The sequence below is a fragment of the Fringilla coelebs genome (genome assembly GCF_963513975.1).
Source record: "Fringilla coelebs genome assembly, chromosome: 9".
NCBI lineage: Eukaryota > Metazoa > Chordata > Aves > Passeriformes > Fringillidae > Fringilla > Fringilla coelebs.
The window spans coordinates 2,100,147-2,119,560 of NC_140067.1; the positions used below are offsets into that span (position 1 = coordinate 2,100,147).

A 19,414-nucleotide genomic window follows, 5' to 3' on the forward strand; every position below is an offset into this window, starting at 1 on the left:
CCCCTCAAAGAAAATAAGCTGGTACCTGTGTTCAACCTTAAAAAGAGAAGCTGGAATTTTTCTGTCTTGGTGGTACCTGGATTTGGAGCAAACTGAAAAAGAGTCTGCAGATACAACCAAGATCTCTAATCTCACCTCCTCCAGGGCAGGAAAGGTAGAAACTGCCATGGACACTTTGCCTATGTCCTCACTTAAAAAATTGGATAATGAAACCCTTCCAGGCAGCAGGATGATCAGAATATAAATGAGGTTCCCTGTGTAGTGCTGGGCCATGTTTTTTACCTGCAGCAAACCCAACTCTTTCCACGTGCAGTGATCTCTCAGCTTTAACCATTCCTTTCCTAAAATACAGAGAGAGTTGCATATGAATTCCTGCCACATCTAAAAAGGCTGATTTTACAAACAAAAGAAATGTAAATAACGGACTGCTCACTTTGTGTGTCTGTTCCACACAGTGTCTCATCATTTCCCAACTCCTTTTTAGACAAGGAGCTGGGAATTTCTGCTTTCCCCACACTTTGCCTGAGGCTGCATTTGCAGAGCTCAGTCAGAGCTAAAAATCACCAAGTACTTTTGGGGCCTCAGCTTCTTTTAGACAGTTCTGAAAATGGAAATGATACCTGTGGTACTTGCTAAGGAAAAACCATGGAAAACTCAAAGCTCACCAGGAATCCTGCCTGAGTGTGTAAATCAGAGCCCAGCTCTCATTTTGTCACTGACATTTACTTGCCCAGTGTAAGATTACAGCAGAGTAACAGCAGAGAGCAGGACTTGGGGCAGATAAAAATAACTTTGCAACACTACTTGCTGCCCTCACACATGAGGTCATGCACATTTAATGGCTATTTTAAACTCAAACACTTTTTAAGCATCCAGAGGCCAGGGTCATCAATTTTTTTTCACATTAAAGATATTTAGAGGAACCAGGAAAACATAATAAGGTGAATGTTTTTAGTACCTCAAAGATGGCTTTCATTGCTGTTGCAGCCCAAACTTGGTGCACTTCAGTCTTCTTATTTCAGCTGCCCTGGGAATAATTAATTGCTGTTAACAGTCAAGAGCCCAAGACAAGCCTTCATTTTTCTCAAATGATGTTATTTCCTTATTGCAATGGAAAGGCAGACTTTATTTTATATAAAAGAGTAAAAAAACAGGCAAAATTACAGAACAAGGGTAAGATAAGGATTATCAGCAAATGACCAAAAAATCAGGGAAAGAATCAAATCCTTTATCAAGTGACAAAATGAAATGAGCTTCATCCCTTTATACCTCTCACATCAAAACCACAGGAATGTTTAATTAGGAACCCATTCAACAAAGTATTTTTCCCCTCAGTGAAGCAGCCTGTGATGGAATTACAATCTATGGTATGGAAAATAAGAGCATATTTAGGGAAACAATCCTTTAAAAAGCACAATTATATTACAACTGGCAGCTGGATTACTGAACAGCACTAATTTTTATTGTGCCTCAGCGTTTTCATGCCAAAATCATCAAGAAATATAAATGTATGCCAGCTTTTTGAGAAGGACAAGACTATAAATTGTCTAAAAGCTGCCCAAAGCTAATCCTGGTTGAGTGTGGCTGCTCCCAGCCCTGGCACTGGGAGGTTTAACGTACAAGGGAGTGCACACAGCTGTAAATCCACTCTTCCTGCTCATTCAGGGCCATCACGTGCTGAGAGACCTGGCACAAGAGAAAGCAGAGGTGAAAGAGAGTTCTCTTTACTGGAAAACTGTTACCCAGTGTGCTGTGGAAGCAAAGTGTTCAGTACTTGTGTCACTAAATGATGAATATTCATCATCTGCACTGACAGATATTCAAAAATCACTCTTGAACTTCACAGCAAAATATCCATAAGGATTGAATCTACAGTTTCTACTGAATGAAGCCTAAATTCAAATTAAAAACCACCTTACAGGATGAGGCAGTGGATATCTAAAATGTCAGCAGCAATTTAAATAGGCCCCAGCCTTGCCTGTGTCATGGGACTGCTCTGTTTACCACAGGCTTGAATGAATCCACCCTGGAAAGCTGGGAAATATAAAATAGCTTGGATGCCTCTGCTTTTAAACAAAGAGAGTGTACTTTCAGAAAAATAAAACCAGGGGGTTATTCATAAATAAATGAAGAAAAACACCATCTGCATTTGTAATGCATTTTCCATCACATTCCATCCCTCAGGACCCTCATTTGGAATTGTCACTAAAGCCTGCCCAGCTCTGCAACAGGGCTCAGCAATATCAAATTGTCTCATGGTTAACATGATCCCTAAATCAAGTTTAACAAAAGTTAACCACCAGCAAATCACAGTGTGCACAAGGACTGCAATGCATTTATTTCTCCTTCTGATTAGTGTGTGCTTGGTCTGTTCTCACAGACATCAATACATGGGATTAAAAATTGCAAAGTGAAAAAAAAATACAGCCTTAGAAAGAGTATTAAAAATAGTAGTGAATGATGCATGTATGGAATGGACAAGTGAAACAGGCCCATGTATGAAAAAGCAGATTATTGATTTTTATAGAAAATTGCACAGGAAAACAGGGATACATCAAATACGTGATCAGCTCTGAAATATCAAAAAGTGCATCTGATCTGTTCTGGTCAGAAGAGGCCACTGTCCACATGCTCATTATCATGACAAAAGCCCTACAAAAAGAAAATATAAAGATGTCACCTGATTTTCTCTAAAGTTGGCTAAGCAATAAAAAGCCTTACCATCATGGATTTTGGAGCCACTTCCACAGCAAAAACTGTCAGCCCCCTATTGTTCAGGCAGTTCTTACTCTGCTCATTGTTGACATGAATTATCACTTTATCTTCAGACTGCAGGTGAAAAAACACAAAGGAACCATTAGACTTTCCTGGTTAAGTGTCTGCTCTTTTTGTAATGCCTGCACACTGCTTGGATTTCTGTGACCTTACTGTTTTAGGGATAGAAATGCTTAATGGATACTCTGAAGAGTAATAGACACTCTTTGAAGAGTAACAGACACTCTTCTTTGAAGAGTAACAGTTTCAAATGTGCCTTAGCACCACAGTCATGGTCAAAAGCAGTTTCAGATTCATTGAACCAACACAAAGACTTGTGAAGTTACAACCTGGCCTTGTTGTATCTTCCCAGCCTGTCCAGATCCCCCCCGTGGAGCTACCCCAGCATTCCCACGCAGCTTGGTGAGATCCACAAACCAAAGCCAAGAGATATAAACAGAGTAGGCAGAGATCTGGGGCAGAGAGCACCAAGTTGTCTCAGTGCAGCCCTGATCTCCTTCTGTGACATATCCCCAAACACAAAAATAACTCTGGAATATGCACCCTAAAGGGCGAAGTGCAAAGCCAAATCCAGAGTTCCAGGAGCCTCAGCATCCAGTCCTAATATTAGCCCCCCCCAGGCCACCCCCTTTAAATGTCTGGGCATTTAAAAATACACTTCTTGTTGCGATCCTTTAAGATTTAAAGCATCTGAAGTTCAACATCTTACTGTGCTGTGTTTACTCACAGCTCCTGGTATAAAGGAAACTGAGAACATTGATGGTGATCTGTGGGAAAAGGTTTAAAATCTCACCAACCACTTCTATTTGGATTTACAACTTTCAGTTTGAATTACTAATAAAGCAAACCTGGAGGAATAATCAGGTGAGAATTCATCCACAGCACACTCCTAAAAATCACTGCTCTTTGACTTTCTTATGGGCACTGAAAATATTCAGCAGTGTAAATGCTGTGATCTTTGCTCTCACTCTAATTGCATTTCCTGCTGTTAGTGTTTGTTTCCTCATATGATGATGATACCAAAATACTGAAAAATTGGGATGTGAACACAAAAACCACTCAGTTTCTATATGGTAGTTGGAAGTGCTTGCCTCATTTTTACAATCTGCCTCTTGCAGGTGCACTGACCCAGGCTCTTCTGAAGTCACAAGGAGCACATCAGGCAGTGTTTTTTTAATGAAACAGACACCAAAACCTGATTTTAGGAACAGCAATTCTCATCTATGACCCAAGGAAGAAGGAGAAACACTAACAGACATTAACACAAGGTACAATATGGAGGTTGCAGGCCATACCTTATTTTCAATCACAGAGGTGATTCTGCTGCCTGATCTGTAGGTGTGGATGAAGATGTTCCCAGAGCCATCCAGCACTTTGGCCTCTCCTTTGCTAACCACAGACCTGCAGACAGCCCTGCTGAGCTGGGAGCCCCCTGCCTCCAGGGAAATGGCTTTAATTCTGGGTTTGCCCCTCTCTGCACAGATGTCAATGACAAAGGGGCAGGCCTGCAGTGGAGAAGATGAGTTTCAGCATCACTCCAGCTGTAGTTTTTCCCCTCAGATTTTCACTCGCAGCTCCCAAGTATTTTCATATTTGAACTAGAATGACCCAGGTATAAATATTTCCCTGAATATTTAATATTATAAACTGTGAGCTGTGGCAATCTTTTACACCAAATGAAAGCCCAGGACAACTGGTCTTTTTCATGCCATTCCCAGTAGACCTGACAGTTCAACACAGCAAACCCTTCCTTGGACAGCAAAATGTCCAGGAATTGAGATGAAGGCTGAATGTATTCCAGTGTCTGAAATAAACCTGTCACACTGCTGTTTGTGCCACCCCACACAGATTTAACACCCCTGCAATGCTGCACTGAGCACTCTGGGAGTACCTTGGGTACATTTTACTCCTGGTGTAACAACCAGGGGGTTGTATTTTCTCAGACTCGCTCCCAGCACCTCAATTCCCTTCTAAAGGCTGTTGGAATCCATGAGGATTTCTCAAGTTCTGTCTCAGTGTTCCCAAAACATCAATCTTAAATAATTTGGAATCAAGGAATTAAAGAGTTAAGTGAGAGACACGAGTTAACAGATGGAGATTTTTAGATTAATTACTGAAGGATTTGAGAGCTGTGCTGTCCTTTGGAAAGCAAAGGCTGGAGCCAGAAACCACAGCTGGAACAAGGCACAAAACACCTTCCTGAAATTCCTAACTGGGGAAGAACATCCCTAAAATGCTCTTTTTTGGAGGAGGGCTCTCTCTTGTGGCTGAAACGCAGAAAAACAGCCTTGCAAGGGCTCTGCCAAGCACAGGTCAGAGGAAAAGGAGCTCATCTTAAATCCCTCAGTACCATCCCAAAATTTTCACTGAGAGACAACTGATATCTCTCATACTGACTATTTTTAGGTCTTGATATATTTTATATACTGATTACATTGACCTGTTTAACAAAGTTAAATAATATTATCAGACTATGATCCTAAAAATCTGCTTTTCCTGGGAATTAAATGATTTAATTATCTGTATATTGAATGCCTTAATTTTTCATAATTTTTTCTCTTCTTAAAAGAGATCCTCTTTCTTTAGAAAGCATTATTGACATCAGAAATATGTAATATGCATTTCAGAATATAAAAACAAATAAATAATTTTTAAAATCTGTGAGAAACATCAAAGAAATAATCCCTGGTCCTGCAAAGTAAACAATGAGTGACTCAAACCCTAAAATTTTAATGAAGCATTAAAATTTTGTGTTGAACCTCTTTAGACATTATTGTGAAAGCAACAATAACAGAAATAGTTATGTTACTAGGAATTCTGAATCACGTGGAAAAAATTATCTTTATCCACTTATATTGTGGTTTGGGCCATAAAATGGACTTTTTAAAGGAGAAAAAGTCCTGGTTTTTCTGCATTTGCTGACAGGTCACAGTTTACCACCTTTATCTTCCTATCCCTCCCCACCAACAGAGTGCATGGATTATTGTAACAGATACAACCCAGAATCCCCTCCTCTTTAACCCATAACATCCTGGCTTTCTCTAAAGCAAAAGATAGTTTCTCTTTTCAAAGATCCAAATGCTATTCTCAGAATCAGGACAGTGACAGTGACAGCCCTGGATGGTGGCAGTGGGTCCCTGCCCTCCTGCAATCAGTTTGTGGCAGGCACAAAGATTGCAGCAGTCACATGTGCAGGGGTTTTTGCTCTTTTGTGCCTCTCCTACCTCTGTCATTTCTAAGGCTCTGTTGTAGCCCAGGGACAACAAAGTGACCCAAAGGTCCCAAGGATCCCCATCCCGGTCGTTGGCTTCCATGAGATTCAAATCCAGAAATCCTTGTCTTGTTAGCTCATTCTTCTTCATCTCAAAATTTTCTGTTTCAAAGGAATAAAGACAGCACTTAAAAATCTGTTCTGTCTGCAAACACCTTCATCCTTCCCAAGGCAGAATCCCCCTCCTGTTAACAAGGTTGAAAAGATGAAGCCAACTTAGAGCCTCAGATCTCCAAGATTATTTGGGAAAGAACGGCCTTGAGCAGGCATGTGCTGTTTGCAGAGCTCCCCTGTGGATTTGGGATAATGCCTACAAACACTGGATAGCCCCCAAAAAGGGAGATTACAAAACAAAAAGAATTCATATTGATTTTTTTTTCCTCAAAGTTTGTGGTTGAGCTTTGTAGGATGGGGTATTTTAGGAATGGGAAATGAAAGCCAGCTGGAGCCAGCACCTTGAAATGCTTCAGGTCCTTGATACAGAAATGATTTACTTAGTTCCTAAAAAGCAATAAAATTCCAGTAATCCTAACACCCCTCTCTAGAGAGAATATCATAGATCCACCACTCTAATGTCAGCAAACACATAATTGAAATGTCCTCATGTCAGGGACTTTTAAAAATGGTTTTCTCATCTTCATAACAATGCTAAATCTTTACTATATATTATTAAAAAGGGATTACCAATTTAATAAATCTATCCAAGGGTACAGATGCTGTAATAAATGGCTTGAACTTTGGTGTCAAGATTGATGATATTCGTGTGAACCCTTCCTCTGATTGATGGCCTGGTGAAACATTCCCCAGCTTCTCCTCCTTCCTCTCTTATTTATTCACACATTTCCACCCCTCCTACTTGGATCACCCTGGCAAAGCCATCAAGGGTGGAAAAGCACATCCAGGCATCAAACAGAGGAGAAATTCAGTCCTAGAAATGTATTTTTGTAGGAGTTTTCCATCAGTTAGGAAAAATTCTGATTCTCAGAGTATTTTGGGGAGAGATAATTAATAGGGCTTGCCACATTTAAAGTATTTTTGCCAATGTGCCACAGCCTCCAAAGGAATTAAGGCAGACATGACATAGAATTATAAAAGGAGACACTGGCAAACCACAAAAACTCTGGATGCCAATTTGCAGCATCAGATCCACACTAATTAAATGTCCCTCTCCACACTTTGTGAGATAAAATAGCAGCACCTGCCCAATCTGCACAAAGAGATGGATTAAACCAATACCTGTGACAGTTTCCTTCCCCATATGATCCAGGATCACAAACCCTGTAGGTTTTGGCAGCTACAAAACAATTAGGAAGGGGAAGAATTTTCTCAGCAGAAGGTCAGTGGCACACACAGCAGAATGAAGCAAAGCAAAGGACAGGAGACTGGAAAAAAAGAAAAAGAAAGGAGGAAGAGAAAAAGATCTCCACATGTTCTTGGAATAGGTATAGAATATCCAGTCCTATCCAGCTTGGAAGTTAATTGATAGCCTTAATTAGCTGTAGCACAGAAATGAACTTACCCTTGCACACAGCCCAGGCTTCCTGGTCACACTTCTCCCCACTAGTCCTCAGCTCAAAGAAGTTGTACTCCTCCAAACTCAGGAGGCCATTCCCATCCAAATCAATTGTTTCAAATATATCCAACAAAGCAGCTCTGAGGGGTGAAAAAGGCCAAATTATTTCCAAAGGCTTCCACTTCCACTGTCTCACAACATTGCCAAGAACTGCTCAGTCTGTCTGAGATTGTTCTGCACAAAGAGCACTTCAGGAAAACCCAGATTTAAAAAGCCACATTTGAGCTGAAAGGAGATTTTTATCGCCATGTTTGGGAATAAAACTCACCGGAATTCATTGGTGAGAGCCAGTTCTCCATCTTCATCCCTCCACAGCAGTTTGGCTTCCCCAGTAATTTGGGTTTTTCCCTTCCTCAGCCTGCAGCCAGTTGTGAAAGGGAGCAGCCAGTAAACCCCAGATCCAAGCTCCCCTCTCCAGCCAAACACCTGCTCTTAAAGGAAGGCAGAAAAGTTTGCAAGAACTTCTCAAATGATGCCTTTCCTTGTTGCCAGTAATATTCATACAAAACTCATTACTTGAAAATTCATTATTGAAAACCCTGGGAATGCTGGGTTGTCTCCTTAAAATGGCTGTGTGAGGCCAGTTTAAAGATTAAAAAACAGTGAATCTCTTAGAATAAAAGTGAGAAAAATATAGAGATGAAAACCAAGGGGAAAATAAGTTCATGCTTTCTTATTTCTGCCACAGGAAAAGAATATTCTGTGCACTATGGAGTTCAAATGGCAAGGAGAAAGAAAATGAAAGGAAATTTAAACAAACTTTGCCTTGGAAATGTTGTGTTAAAGGTTCAGAAATATAACTGAGTTTTTACAGAGTAGCTGTGAATACACCCAGCAACTCAGTAATTCTGAGTGCAGCTGGAATTCCTTCTGAACCCATGGAATTCACATCTCCAGCATTAACACACAGAGGAAAAAAATAACAATTAAAATAGGAATACACCAAAAATCTCTAACCTCTCTGTTCTGGAGTTCAGTAAAGCTCACAAGCTGTAAATTCTCTTGGGTTTCATTTTCCTTCAGAATAAACAAAGCTGTATCCACTGACAACCAGTGACAAGATTTTCCTAAAAAGAAAAATATATCCCCAAAAATTATACAACAACAACAATAACAATGATAATGATGATGATGATGATAATAATAATAATAACAACAACAACAGCCCCAAATCGTTTTTCTTTGCATCTCAAAACAGATATTCTCATGGTATTTATTGATCCCTGGTGATGAAAAATGGGAAAAAAAAAAATCTATTCTGTGCTATTGGGACTTTCTTCCTGTTTAGACTGAGCAGATAAATTGTTCCAAGCCTTGTGATTGTCTTACAGATAATGAATAATTTTATCATTAAGAATTATTGATAAAATAGTTCTATCATTAAGGGTGAACAATATCAAGGAATGGTTACACACCACACAAATTAGTTTAAAAAAAAGCCAGCCCAGGTGACTTTAAAACAATTATGGGGTTTAAAGGCTCCTGTTTTATGGGATTAAAAAGGGAATATTCTACTTGGGGGAAAGAAATAATTCCAGTGTAGCAACTGGATGAAATCCCATGGTAAATCTGCAAGCCAGCAGCTCTTTTTAAGAAGAAAATGAAATAGAAACCCACCCACCTTGTGCCTGGGGAATACTGAAAGGTTTGATGGTGATACAAAGTGCAGATCTCTGGGGTAAGTGCAGCCTGTACTTGTGACTGATGATTTCCCCATCCTCCTCCAGGTAGAAGCAGCCTCTGGATTGTGCACATTGCCATTCCTGGAAACCAAGCAAATGTTAAGGGTTTGCTTCATTCTGGATGAAGATAAAAGTGCTTTCTCTGAAATGTTAATTAATTTGATTATTGAATAAACCCTGCATAAAGCACACCATGAGATAAAGCATCAAATACTTTTATTTTTTAAAAAAATCCCAAATAGTCCTTGTTGTAAACAAATTGCTTCACTTGTGAAAATGCCTGAAAAGCACAGAGATTACCCTACTGCTCCTAAAGCTGAAAATTAAATTGGAATTGCCACGAAGATTCTGCTAATTATATTTGCAAACAGCTGACAGCATGGAGTAATTTAAATACAAATATTATACACTTTGCAACTCCCTTTCTGCTGTTCTTTGGAGGTTTGGATTTTTTTTTTTAATTAAGATTTTGCTCAAGGAGTTCTAGAAGACTTCCAAAGTAACTTGGCTGTGGAAAAGACAAAGATTAATTCAAAATAAAGTGGGATGGCCAGCTCCTGGCAGGCACTGCTGTCCAAGCCCTTCCCCTCCTATAATTTCCCATCATCTTTTCATTGTGGGCACAACCTGCTGGAGAAGTTTTTAGGGATAATCTTTAAGTGCAGCTATTTCTGGACCATGGAGCCAGAGCTCAGCCCCTGGACAACTTTTATGGAGTAAAATAAACCTAATTAACAAATCCATCCAATAATTTTACACTCTTCTTTATCCATGGAACCAGATTTGTAGTGACAGGACAAGGAAAAAGGGGACCAATCATTAAAAAATAATTAGGAAAAAAATGGAGACAAAATATTCCTGGGATTTAATGGTGAGAGTTGAATATGGAGCAACAGCTGGGGTTGTGCCAGTCAAAAAGTGGATAATGGGAGCTGGGATTAACATAAATCAGTGTCAGGATTCCAACATGGAGTTCAGCCTCTTGGATCATTTCCACTGCTACTCCTAAACTGGTTATTCCAACACTTCATGATTCCTGATTTCATTTAAAAGGAATTTTTTTTAATGGATTTTCTTTTCTTCAAACTTGACACATCTGAAATAACTGGTTGTTTGCTCCAAGCTTGATACCTGCCAAAACTGTTGGACAAAACCCTCATCCTTATACTTTCCTCTTGGGAAATCAAACCCTGTTCCTCTGGCAGAGAGCATAGGGTGGTGCCAGAAGTCCTAAATTATCAAATTCCAAACAGGTATGTAAAATTGGGAAACTAAAAGAGGATTTTCTGAGCGGATTTTACACTGTCACCTCAAAGCAGAACAGAAATTGCTGAATAACAGCTGAAGAGGGAAATGTTTGTGTTAGAAATGTTATGTTAGGCACTACCTGCTGCTGGTCACTGCTACTGACATTTAATATTGAAAATATCCACACATTGATGAATAATTCCTGATAAAAAGCAGTGAGTGAGAGGAATTTTCCAAGGGTTTTTAGTTTTAGGCCTTTCACCATGTTCTGACTTTCAGTGTTTTCCTCTGTCAGAAATGTAAAGCTGGTGTTGCTCCTGAGGGTAATATTTTCTTACTTATACAAAAAGACAGGTGAACAGCAAAAAAAATAAAATTCTTGGCTATAAGATGAATAAAAAGAATTTTTGGTTGGAGGATTCTGATTCACACCATAAATAAAAGCCTGGGTATTTATTCATTGATTCTGGCAGAGCTTGCATTGTGCAAAATGAAGTTTAAAAAATTTAATAGTTTATTAATACAAAATATTTAATTAATATATTCTAACGGCATATAATATTATAGATTAATATTAATATTAATATAATTAATTTGTAAATGCTTTTATTAATATGAAATATTTAATTAATAGGAAATAAAACTTTCCATGTTTATTGATTGATTTCAGTTTTTGGATGATGCCAAGCAATATTAATCAATATCTTTTTTTTTAGTCAATTTTTACTGGCTTTTAGAAAAAAAAAAAGAATCCAATCTTGGGGAAGTGTGTGCTGGTTTTACACACCCCACATCATGTTTGAACAAGGTGAGATTGCAGGTTAAATTGCATGGAGGTCCAGCTACCTAAACAGACTGCACAGAACCCCTGGGAGATGATGTTTGGAAATTTTAATATAGAGCAAATGTCACTGTACAGCAATGGGGAAGATCTAAAGGACTTCAGAGTTCAATAACAAATCCAGAGTTGTTATTTGAAACCAAAATGCAGCTCCTGAGGACCATCAGTTCCGTGTTCCAGCAGCAGTTACACTGTGTGGTCAGAGCCATTTGTTCCCTTTTATACAGGAGTCTCCAGGTGCACATTTTTAATGTATCCCAGCAGTTCCCAGTTAATGTTTTCTATTTCTACAGCTATTATTTTCTGTTGAAAGAAAACTAGTAAAGGTTCAGTCAAGAAAGGGAAAACAAAGGGAAAAAGATCAATATTAACACTCTACAAATATTGACTTAGCAAAGTGACTTTGTTGTCTCTCTCCCCCAGGAATTTGTATTGAATGAGTGATTTATTTAAAAGAAAATACTGATAGAACATATTAGTCTAACTAAAAATCAATATTTTCAGGTTATAGCATCTATTTACCAAGCAATGCCCAAGAAACTAAATATGCTCACAGATTTGTTATTTATTTCCAATTACCTTCCATGCAAAGGCTTATGATACACAATCTTTCAGACTACTTAAGCATTTAAAGTTCTCACCAACCTAATAAATTATTCAATTTTAAATTTCTCAAGAAGTCATTAACTGTTTTCTCCAACAGTGGTTTCATTTATAAAAAACACATTTTGTTCTATTAAACCTTCACACCTGAAAAATTATTTCCAATAACTTGTTGTCAGCAAAACCAACAGTATATAAAAATGTTAATAACAATAGGTATCAAGAAAGCTCTCAGTAGTTTATAGCTGCCCTTGACAAACTGTTAATAAAACATAAGACACCATTTTTCTCTGATTTTTAGCTTCTTTAAAATGCAATAACACAGGTGCCTAGAGGAAAACACCATCATTTCAGTGTGATACCTTCATTGTGTCAGGCTCAATAATTAGCTTTGTGTTCCTGCTGCTGCTGGCACCCACAGTGACAGTGCTGGAGGTGGAAGCTTTGCTGCTTTGAGCTGATGAAGGTCTTGAAGGAGCTCTGCTGTCACCTAGAAACAGAGATATTTAATTACAGTTACATTATTTCAACCCTCTCCTAGTGCTATTAATCATAAACCTTGCATTTAGAAGCACAATGCCAAGAACTCCATCAGAGAACTTCCCTTCATCACTGCTGTGCCATTTTTGCACCTCTTTGATTTGAAGCAGCACAAACAACATCCCAAAATTTCATACTTTGTGTCTCTGCAGCCCATTCCCTGTGGAGTTTTTGCAGTTTGGGAAGGTGTTGGAGTATCTTTGTAACTTCAGGAAGGACATTAAACTTACAAATTGTGCTTGAAAAGCGGCCTCAATAATTGAAACAAACACACAGCTTACTGAGAAATGTTTGGGGTTTCATCTCTGATATAGGAAGGAAATAAATAATTTGCCTATATTGCAACACCTGAGCATTCATTTTCTCTCTTCCCTCTGGACCGTGTCACATGAAAATCAACAGAATCCACCCTTAAGAATTTGTGAGTTTCACAGATGCAGCCATTTGAATATATTTTACTGGCCCATTTTGTGATTGCCACAGCAGAAATTATATTTATCAATAAAATCTTCAGTAATCTGAGAAAAACGAAACAAAAACTCACCAGCTCATTGAGCCAGAGCTTCATCTCCAACAGAAAGAAAACAAAAGGTAAGAAATAGAAATACCTTTAGCCAGTTTGTGATCAGTTTTCCTGGAGCCCCTTGGGGATGGTTTTGGCAGTGTGATCCCTTCAGGGACATTTTCAGTTTGATTCCCAAAGTGCTGCTGCCTCAGCCGAGGGTCAATTTCCAGCCTGTCCCTCGCAGCTTTGCAGCACTGCTCACTGGTGCTCAGGTACAGCTCACAGAACTGGAGAGAATAAAAGAATATTTCACTTACCAAGTCACATTTCTCAAAAGGTTGTATGGAGTAAAATGTAGCATTAGCAAGGAAAGCACAGCTCAGCAGATGAAATGCATTTTCTCTTCAAGCCAAACATAATTTTAATTTTCATCAATCAGGACAACCACTCAGGTATCACAGGAAAATGAAGCCATGATTCAACAAGGAGGTCCAAGTATTGAACAAAAAATAAGTGTGACTTTCAACTCTTCCTTTCTAGATATTGGAAGACTGATTTTTTACACAGGATTCTTATCAGCTTTCCTCCTATGAAACCATATTTATGTATCAATCTTTGTGGGCTGTTTATTCAGTCCAAAATTTAGAATCCTGGGGTAAGGGCATCACTAATGCTCACACTGACAATTACACAAGAACAAATATCACTCTTGGCCATACCTTGTTGTAGTCAAGCTTGCCATTGCAGTTAAAATCAGCTTGTTTAAGAATGCTGGTCACTTCCTCCCAGGTCATTTTATCACCTCTCTGCAAGGAAAAAACAGCTCAGTTTGGGTTCCTAATCAAGAATCCTGTGCACCTACAGCACAAATTCCATAAACAAAGGAAAAGCCTTTTCATATTCTTTCAGAGAATCTTATCTTGTAATAGATTTCAACAGATTTTGATTTCAGTCATGAAAACAGAGGTCAAAATCATTAAAAACTTTGTCTTTATAATGCTACTAAATATCAAAGAGATCAACTGTATCACTTCATGTAATTCTGTGGTGTCTTCTGGAAACCCACCATGAAAACCTTCCATGAAATGGGGAATCCCAGCTCCCAGTACCACCTAATTTCCAAAATCTCTACTAATTAAGGATGGATAATCAGGTTTTTAGTGATACTTACTGTTGTAAGAATTTTACAAAGTTCATCATGGGAAATATATCCAGCTTTATGTGTGTCTATTTTACCAAATGCTTCGAGCAGTTCAGTTTTTGTAGCTGGCTTTTCTTTTTTTAAAATAGCACAAAAATCATCAAAATTCAGTGAAGATGTTTGTGAAGTCCAGTATTTGTTAATGGTCTTCTGAGAAGGATTTCTTCCAGCCTGTTGAAGTACTGAATAATAAAACACAATATTACATATATTCCAGCTGTTAGAAAAGGAGATTTCTCCAAAAATCCTTGAGTCCCTTTTCACGTTCAGATTTTTTTAAAGCCAAATCACTCCAAGAGAAAAGTGTGGCTGGACAGTTTTGGTTATGATCTTAATCAAAATATCCATGAACTCACAGACAGTCTCCAGTGCAAACTTCAGCCTATATCCAGTGTCTCAATATCAAGAATATATTATTTTTAAGTCTGCACATTATTAGATCCTATCTCTACTGAGACCAACATCATCTTTGCACTTCCTTTGCCAAGAACTGAGATCTGGAGCAGAATTTATCTGAGACAGTATTTTCAGTCATGCCTGTACATTTGAAGGTATCAATTCAAATTAGACATGAATTTTAAGGGAAAAATGATACCACCAGGCAGCCAATGGCACACATGCAACCAGTGCCATGGGTGTTACACCTGGCATTCTCCAAAATGAATTTGCTGGATCTATTTGCCTCTTCAAGGTCTTTGCTGAAAACACCCTTGCAGTTTTCAGTGTATTACGTTAAATGGAAATTAAATTCAAATGCACAGCCTATCTGGAATGAGAGGGATGCTTTTGTATCTTCCCAAATAATCTTCAAGGGAAGCACAGGAGATCCTCCATCTCCACCTGGGCTGGCATTTGATTCTGAGCCAGCTGAGCAGCGCCCAAGCCTGTGCTGGGAACTGCTGAGGAGCATCTGTGAAATGAGACGGTGGCATGGTGACAATGCTCAGCGGGACCCATGTCACCAGCAAACCAAACCAACCAACCAACCAACCAACCAACCAACCAACTAACTAACCAGGCACCTCTGCTGTTAATCCCTGCCCCAGTGCCAAGCACTAAATAAAGATTTGTGCCCTGCCACCTGTGCTGGAGGAGCCAGAGCAGAGCAGGGCTCACATCTTTATCCGAGCCACGCCTGGGCACAGAGCAGTGGTTTGGGGATTTCAGTGTCAAGGGCAGCCAGGGAAGGAAGGGCAGACTCTGGGGGTTTGTTCCCATGGATGGGAGAGTTCCCTGGCATGGCAGTGCAGCACATTATTATATTTGACAGATATCCTTCAAATATGCAATCTTTAATTTTATATCTCCAGGGACATCAGCACTTGCCACTCCCTCCATGCCTCCCAATTTGTATTTGTGAGAGCTCAATCACACTGCACCTTTTATTTCTATTTCTTTATGGTCTGGTTCTGCTAAATCACTCCAGACAGGAAATGAAGCTACTATTTGGGGATCAGCAAAACTCCTACAAATAAAATTTCCCAGGGCCAATCTCTCAGTGAGCACTTTAGTTTGGAATATCAGCCAAACTTCATGAAGCAAGAGGGGCTTAAACATTGGCACCACTCCTTTGAGAAATGCCAAAATTGACTTAAGATGAAATATAAGTCTTTAACTCTCAATGCTTACAAATCCTAAAATAAATTCTTAAATATCTCTGAAAGGATTGAGAGTCTAAACAATCAACTGCCCTCTCTAAGTTGACCTTGAAAGCAAAATGCCCAAACACTTGTTGTGTAGCCAAGTGGCATATGGATAGAGCTGGAAGCCAAAACATTTATTAGAGAGATGACATTTGTTCACACCACCCCTCTGTTGAAATCCAGATTATCCCAAACTATCATTAGGATGTCATAAAGGCCCTTTTATTGCAGCTGGGAAAGCCTGCAGAGCACCAAGCCACAAGCTGTAGGAATATGCTTGTCAATGGGTGGAATTTCATGCTCTGCTGTAGGGAAAGAAGCTACAATCAGTGCACTCAGCTTTTACAGTGCTGGTTTCCATGAAAAACCTTGTAAAAAAGAACAAAAATGCTCAAAGAAAAAAAAATCATCACCCAAACAGAGCACACAATCCTACAACTCCAAGAAACTGCAAAGTTGGAATTGTATTTGCTTGAGGAATTTCATCAGCCATAGTGAAAACTCCTTCAAAACTGAGGTTATTTATTACTCAGTCTTACCTTACTCTTTCCTTATCTTACCTGCCCACTAAGATACATTATTAAGAAACCAGCTTCCATTTTTCAGGTAAATTTTTCTCACTTCCCTTTGAAATTCCCGCAGTTTTCAAACCAAAGCCCCACAGCTTTCATTTCCTACCAACAGCCTTATTTAGTGCAGCTGAGGCAGTCAGAGATTTGTTTTTTCTGTTGTACTGCTGGCACCACCACCAGCACTTAAACACAAATATAGTCTGGACAAAAAAAATGAGAATTTTAGATTCCAGACTATGAAAGTAATTCAGTAATTCAGGAGGAGTTGAGACAAGGAGTAAAAATTCTTATGGAACACCAGTTGTGGTTCTCTGTGCCAGGACAGAGGCCCACTCTAAACTGAACTGAGACCTTTCCAACTGGTGATTAAGAAATAAAATCTATAATAAAATAATCTACAATAAAATGCCTCTGTCTGGCATTCCCACTTCCAGCAGGCATCCAAAAGTATTCTCAATTCCTTAAACCAGTGACTGAGTTAATGCACAGGGACAGCCCCACTGCAATCATCCCATGCAAGAGTTAGAGGGGAAAAGATTCACTCATTACCTAAACTCAGCTGTTCCTTTGATTTAATATTTTCTAAGCTGCTTTTTAAGACAGTCAGATAAGCTGCTCTGCAGTTCATGTAAAAAATGGCTTCTTCTGCATGCTGGGATTTCTTCCCTTGGGAATTTTCCAAGTGTGTGGCTTTCTGATTCCCAGGAGCGCTGGCCATCCTGTGAGGGATGAAATTCCAGTTAGAATTTGTAATTGTCTCAATAATGCCTCTGTTTGTCCTCTGAAACACAGACTAGCCCCAAGTACCCAAACATCCAGGTCACATCCTTTCTTTTCTCTAAATCTGGGATGGGAATTTTTACCTACACTTGTAGGTAAGCACCATGAGAGCCACAAGCAGAAAGAGTTTGAGCTCTACTTATTATTCACAGTTTATCCTTCATTGACAGTAAAAAGTTTAATTTCACTGTGTTTTATATAGTTGCCGACATTTCTTGCTACAAGTATTATATAACTATTATGTAGTCTTGATTTTTGAAAGCACAGAACCACATTTTCAGGTTATCTGTGAAACAAGGTTTTGCCATCCATGTTTTCTCTTTTTATTGTTACAACTCAACAAAACATATGGATAATAATAAAATTGGTCAAAATTGGAACCCCTAATCTCAAAAATGCCAGGTTAAGCACAGAATTCTCTTTCTTAGAGTTACCTAAATATAAATAATAGAAATAAGTGTGCATAAAACTTTGAGCAACACAGGCCTTTTAAATCCAAGGCCCACACAGTTATAAATGAATGGAAAAAAAAACAAAACCATGTTTTTTTCTCAATTATTAAAACAATGCTGTTTGCTCAGCAATGGCCAGCAAACTCTGACAGCAGCTTTCTGCTTCCACCAGGGGTGATTAAGGTTTTTAGAAGGCCATCACAGAGGGACACTAAATCCTGTTGTGCTTTAACACCTTCTTGTATTATTTTACCCAATGTTGACTTCAGGAAATATATTCCAGTATAATAAATGGAATATCTCAAGTTCAGCAACAAGACAGCACCATCCCAGGGTCCCCTTCAGGACTCATTGGATTTTTACTCAGGAGGCCTCAGTCACTGGCACCTTGTTGAGTTATACAGATCTTTTACACTTGGGAAAGGCAGATAATAATTGCTTATCAAGGATGAAGTACCCAATTTGTAACTCCCTGACACTTTAATATTACACAGGCACCAGAAGGACCCCACAGGGACCCCCTGGCACAGCCTGGCTCCTGCAAACGGGTGTCACTATAATGAAGCACCAGTGTTACACACACGGAATGGAACTGGGGGGAAAGGCAAGGAGGAGAAGAAGAAGAAATGTTAATTTTTCAGTAACCAGGTTTTAGAAAATGTGAACTCTTGTTTGTAGTCCTCGGACTTCCCATTACTGAGATATTTCTTATGTGGCCAGGAAGTGCTGCCAATCCATCGCTGGGAAATCCAGTGAGCAATGGCTCGGTGACAGCACTGCCAGCAGCCCCATGGCTTAGGCTGGGACATTTGTACTGGGCAAATGACACTTGAGAAAAATAGACAGAGGGGAGCAATCCAGCCCAGGCTTCCAAACAGGGAGAGAGAGGGTTTAGATTAGAGATTGGGAAGAAATTCCTCCCCGTGAGGGTGGGGAGACCCTGGAAGCTGTGGCTGCCCCTGGACCCCTGGAAGTGTGCAAGGCCAGGCTGGAAGAGTGTTTCAGCAGCCTGGGATAGTGGAAGGAGTCCTTGCCCATGGGTGGACCCGGATGAGTTTTAAGGCCCCTTCCAAGGCAAACCAGTGCAGTATTCCCAGCCCAGAGCACTGCGTGCCATGCCCCGTCCTTCCTCGGACACCTCCAGGGATGGGACCCCAGCCCCCCCTGGGCAGCCCCTTCCGATGTCCAATCACCCTTTCCGGGAAGGAATTCCTCCCGCTGCCCAAAGCCAGAGCCTCCGTGGCAACCCTGACCCTCACTCAGGCTCACCCACACAGAGCCCACACTGGCACAGGGAAGCTCTGCCCTGCTCCGGCCCCGTCCGCCTGAAACGAGGAAACTTTTCCCGCATGGATCTCATCACCTCCCTCCCGAGGGGGCACAGGGGGCTTCAAGGGTTACATTTGCCAACCACCCACCGTAAAAAAAAAAAAAAATTAAAAATTACAATCCCCTTGCCCCAGCCCTGAGGGGAACCAACCCAACCTCACTCGCCCAGCCCCGCTCGGCGATCCCTGAGGGGCGTTCGGCCGCCCCGAACCCGCTGCCCGAACATCACCGGCCCCGGCCCCGGCCCGGCTCCTACCGCGCACAGCGGGACCCGACGAGCCCACACGGACACCGCTCTCGGCTTCGGTCTCGGGTTCGGATTCGGGGCTCTCGCTCTCGGTTCCGGGATCTCGGTCTCGGCCCCACAGCCCTGCCGGGCTCCTCGGCCCCGCCCCGGCC

At 40.2% G+C, this 19,414-nt stretch overlaps 1 protein-coding gene across 2 annotated transcripts; it reads right to left on the minus strand.

The window, feature by feature from the left end:
• Window positions 1-1,176: 1,176 nt before the first annotated feature.
• Window positions 1,177-19,402, minus strand: EFCAB7 (EF-hand calcium binding domain 7). 2 transcript variants are annotated; one of them, XM_084211346.1, is made up of 14 exons: window positions 19,272-19,402; window positions 17,004-17,173; window positions 14,210-14,421; window positions 13,758-13,844; window positions 13,142-13,325; window positions 12,356-12,483; window positions 9,241-9,382; window positions 8,577-8,686; window positions 7,888-8,045; window positions 7,566-7,699; window positions 6,000-6,148; window positions 4,071-4,280; window positions 2,722-2,829; window positions 1,177-1,686 (listed from the first exon to the last, which is right to left on the minus strand). In XM_084211346.1, the coding sequence occupies exons 2-14, from the start codon at window positions 17,170-17,172 to the stop codon at window positions 1,612-1,614; spliced, it is 1,866 nt and encodes a 621-aa protein (XP_084067472.1). In that variant the 5' UTR covers window position 17,173; window positions 19,272-19,402; the 3' UTR covers window positions 1,177-1,611. The 2 variants fall into 2 exon arrangements, with proteins under 2 accessions (XP_084067472.1, XP_084067473.1); XM_084211347.1 differs by lacking the exon at window positions 4,071-4,280.
• Window positions 19,403-19,414: the final 12 nt, after the last annotated feature.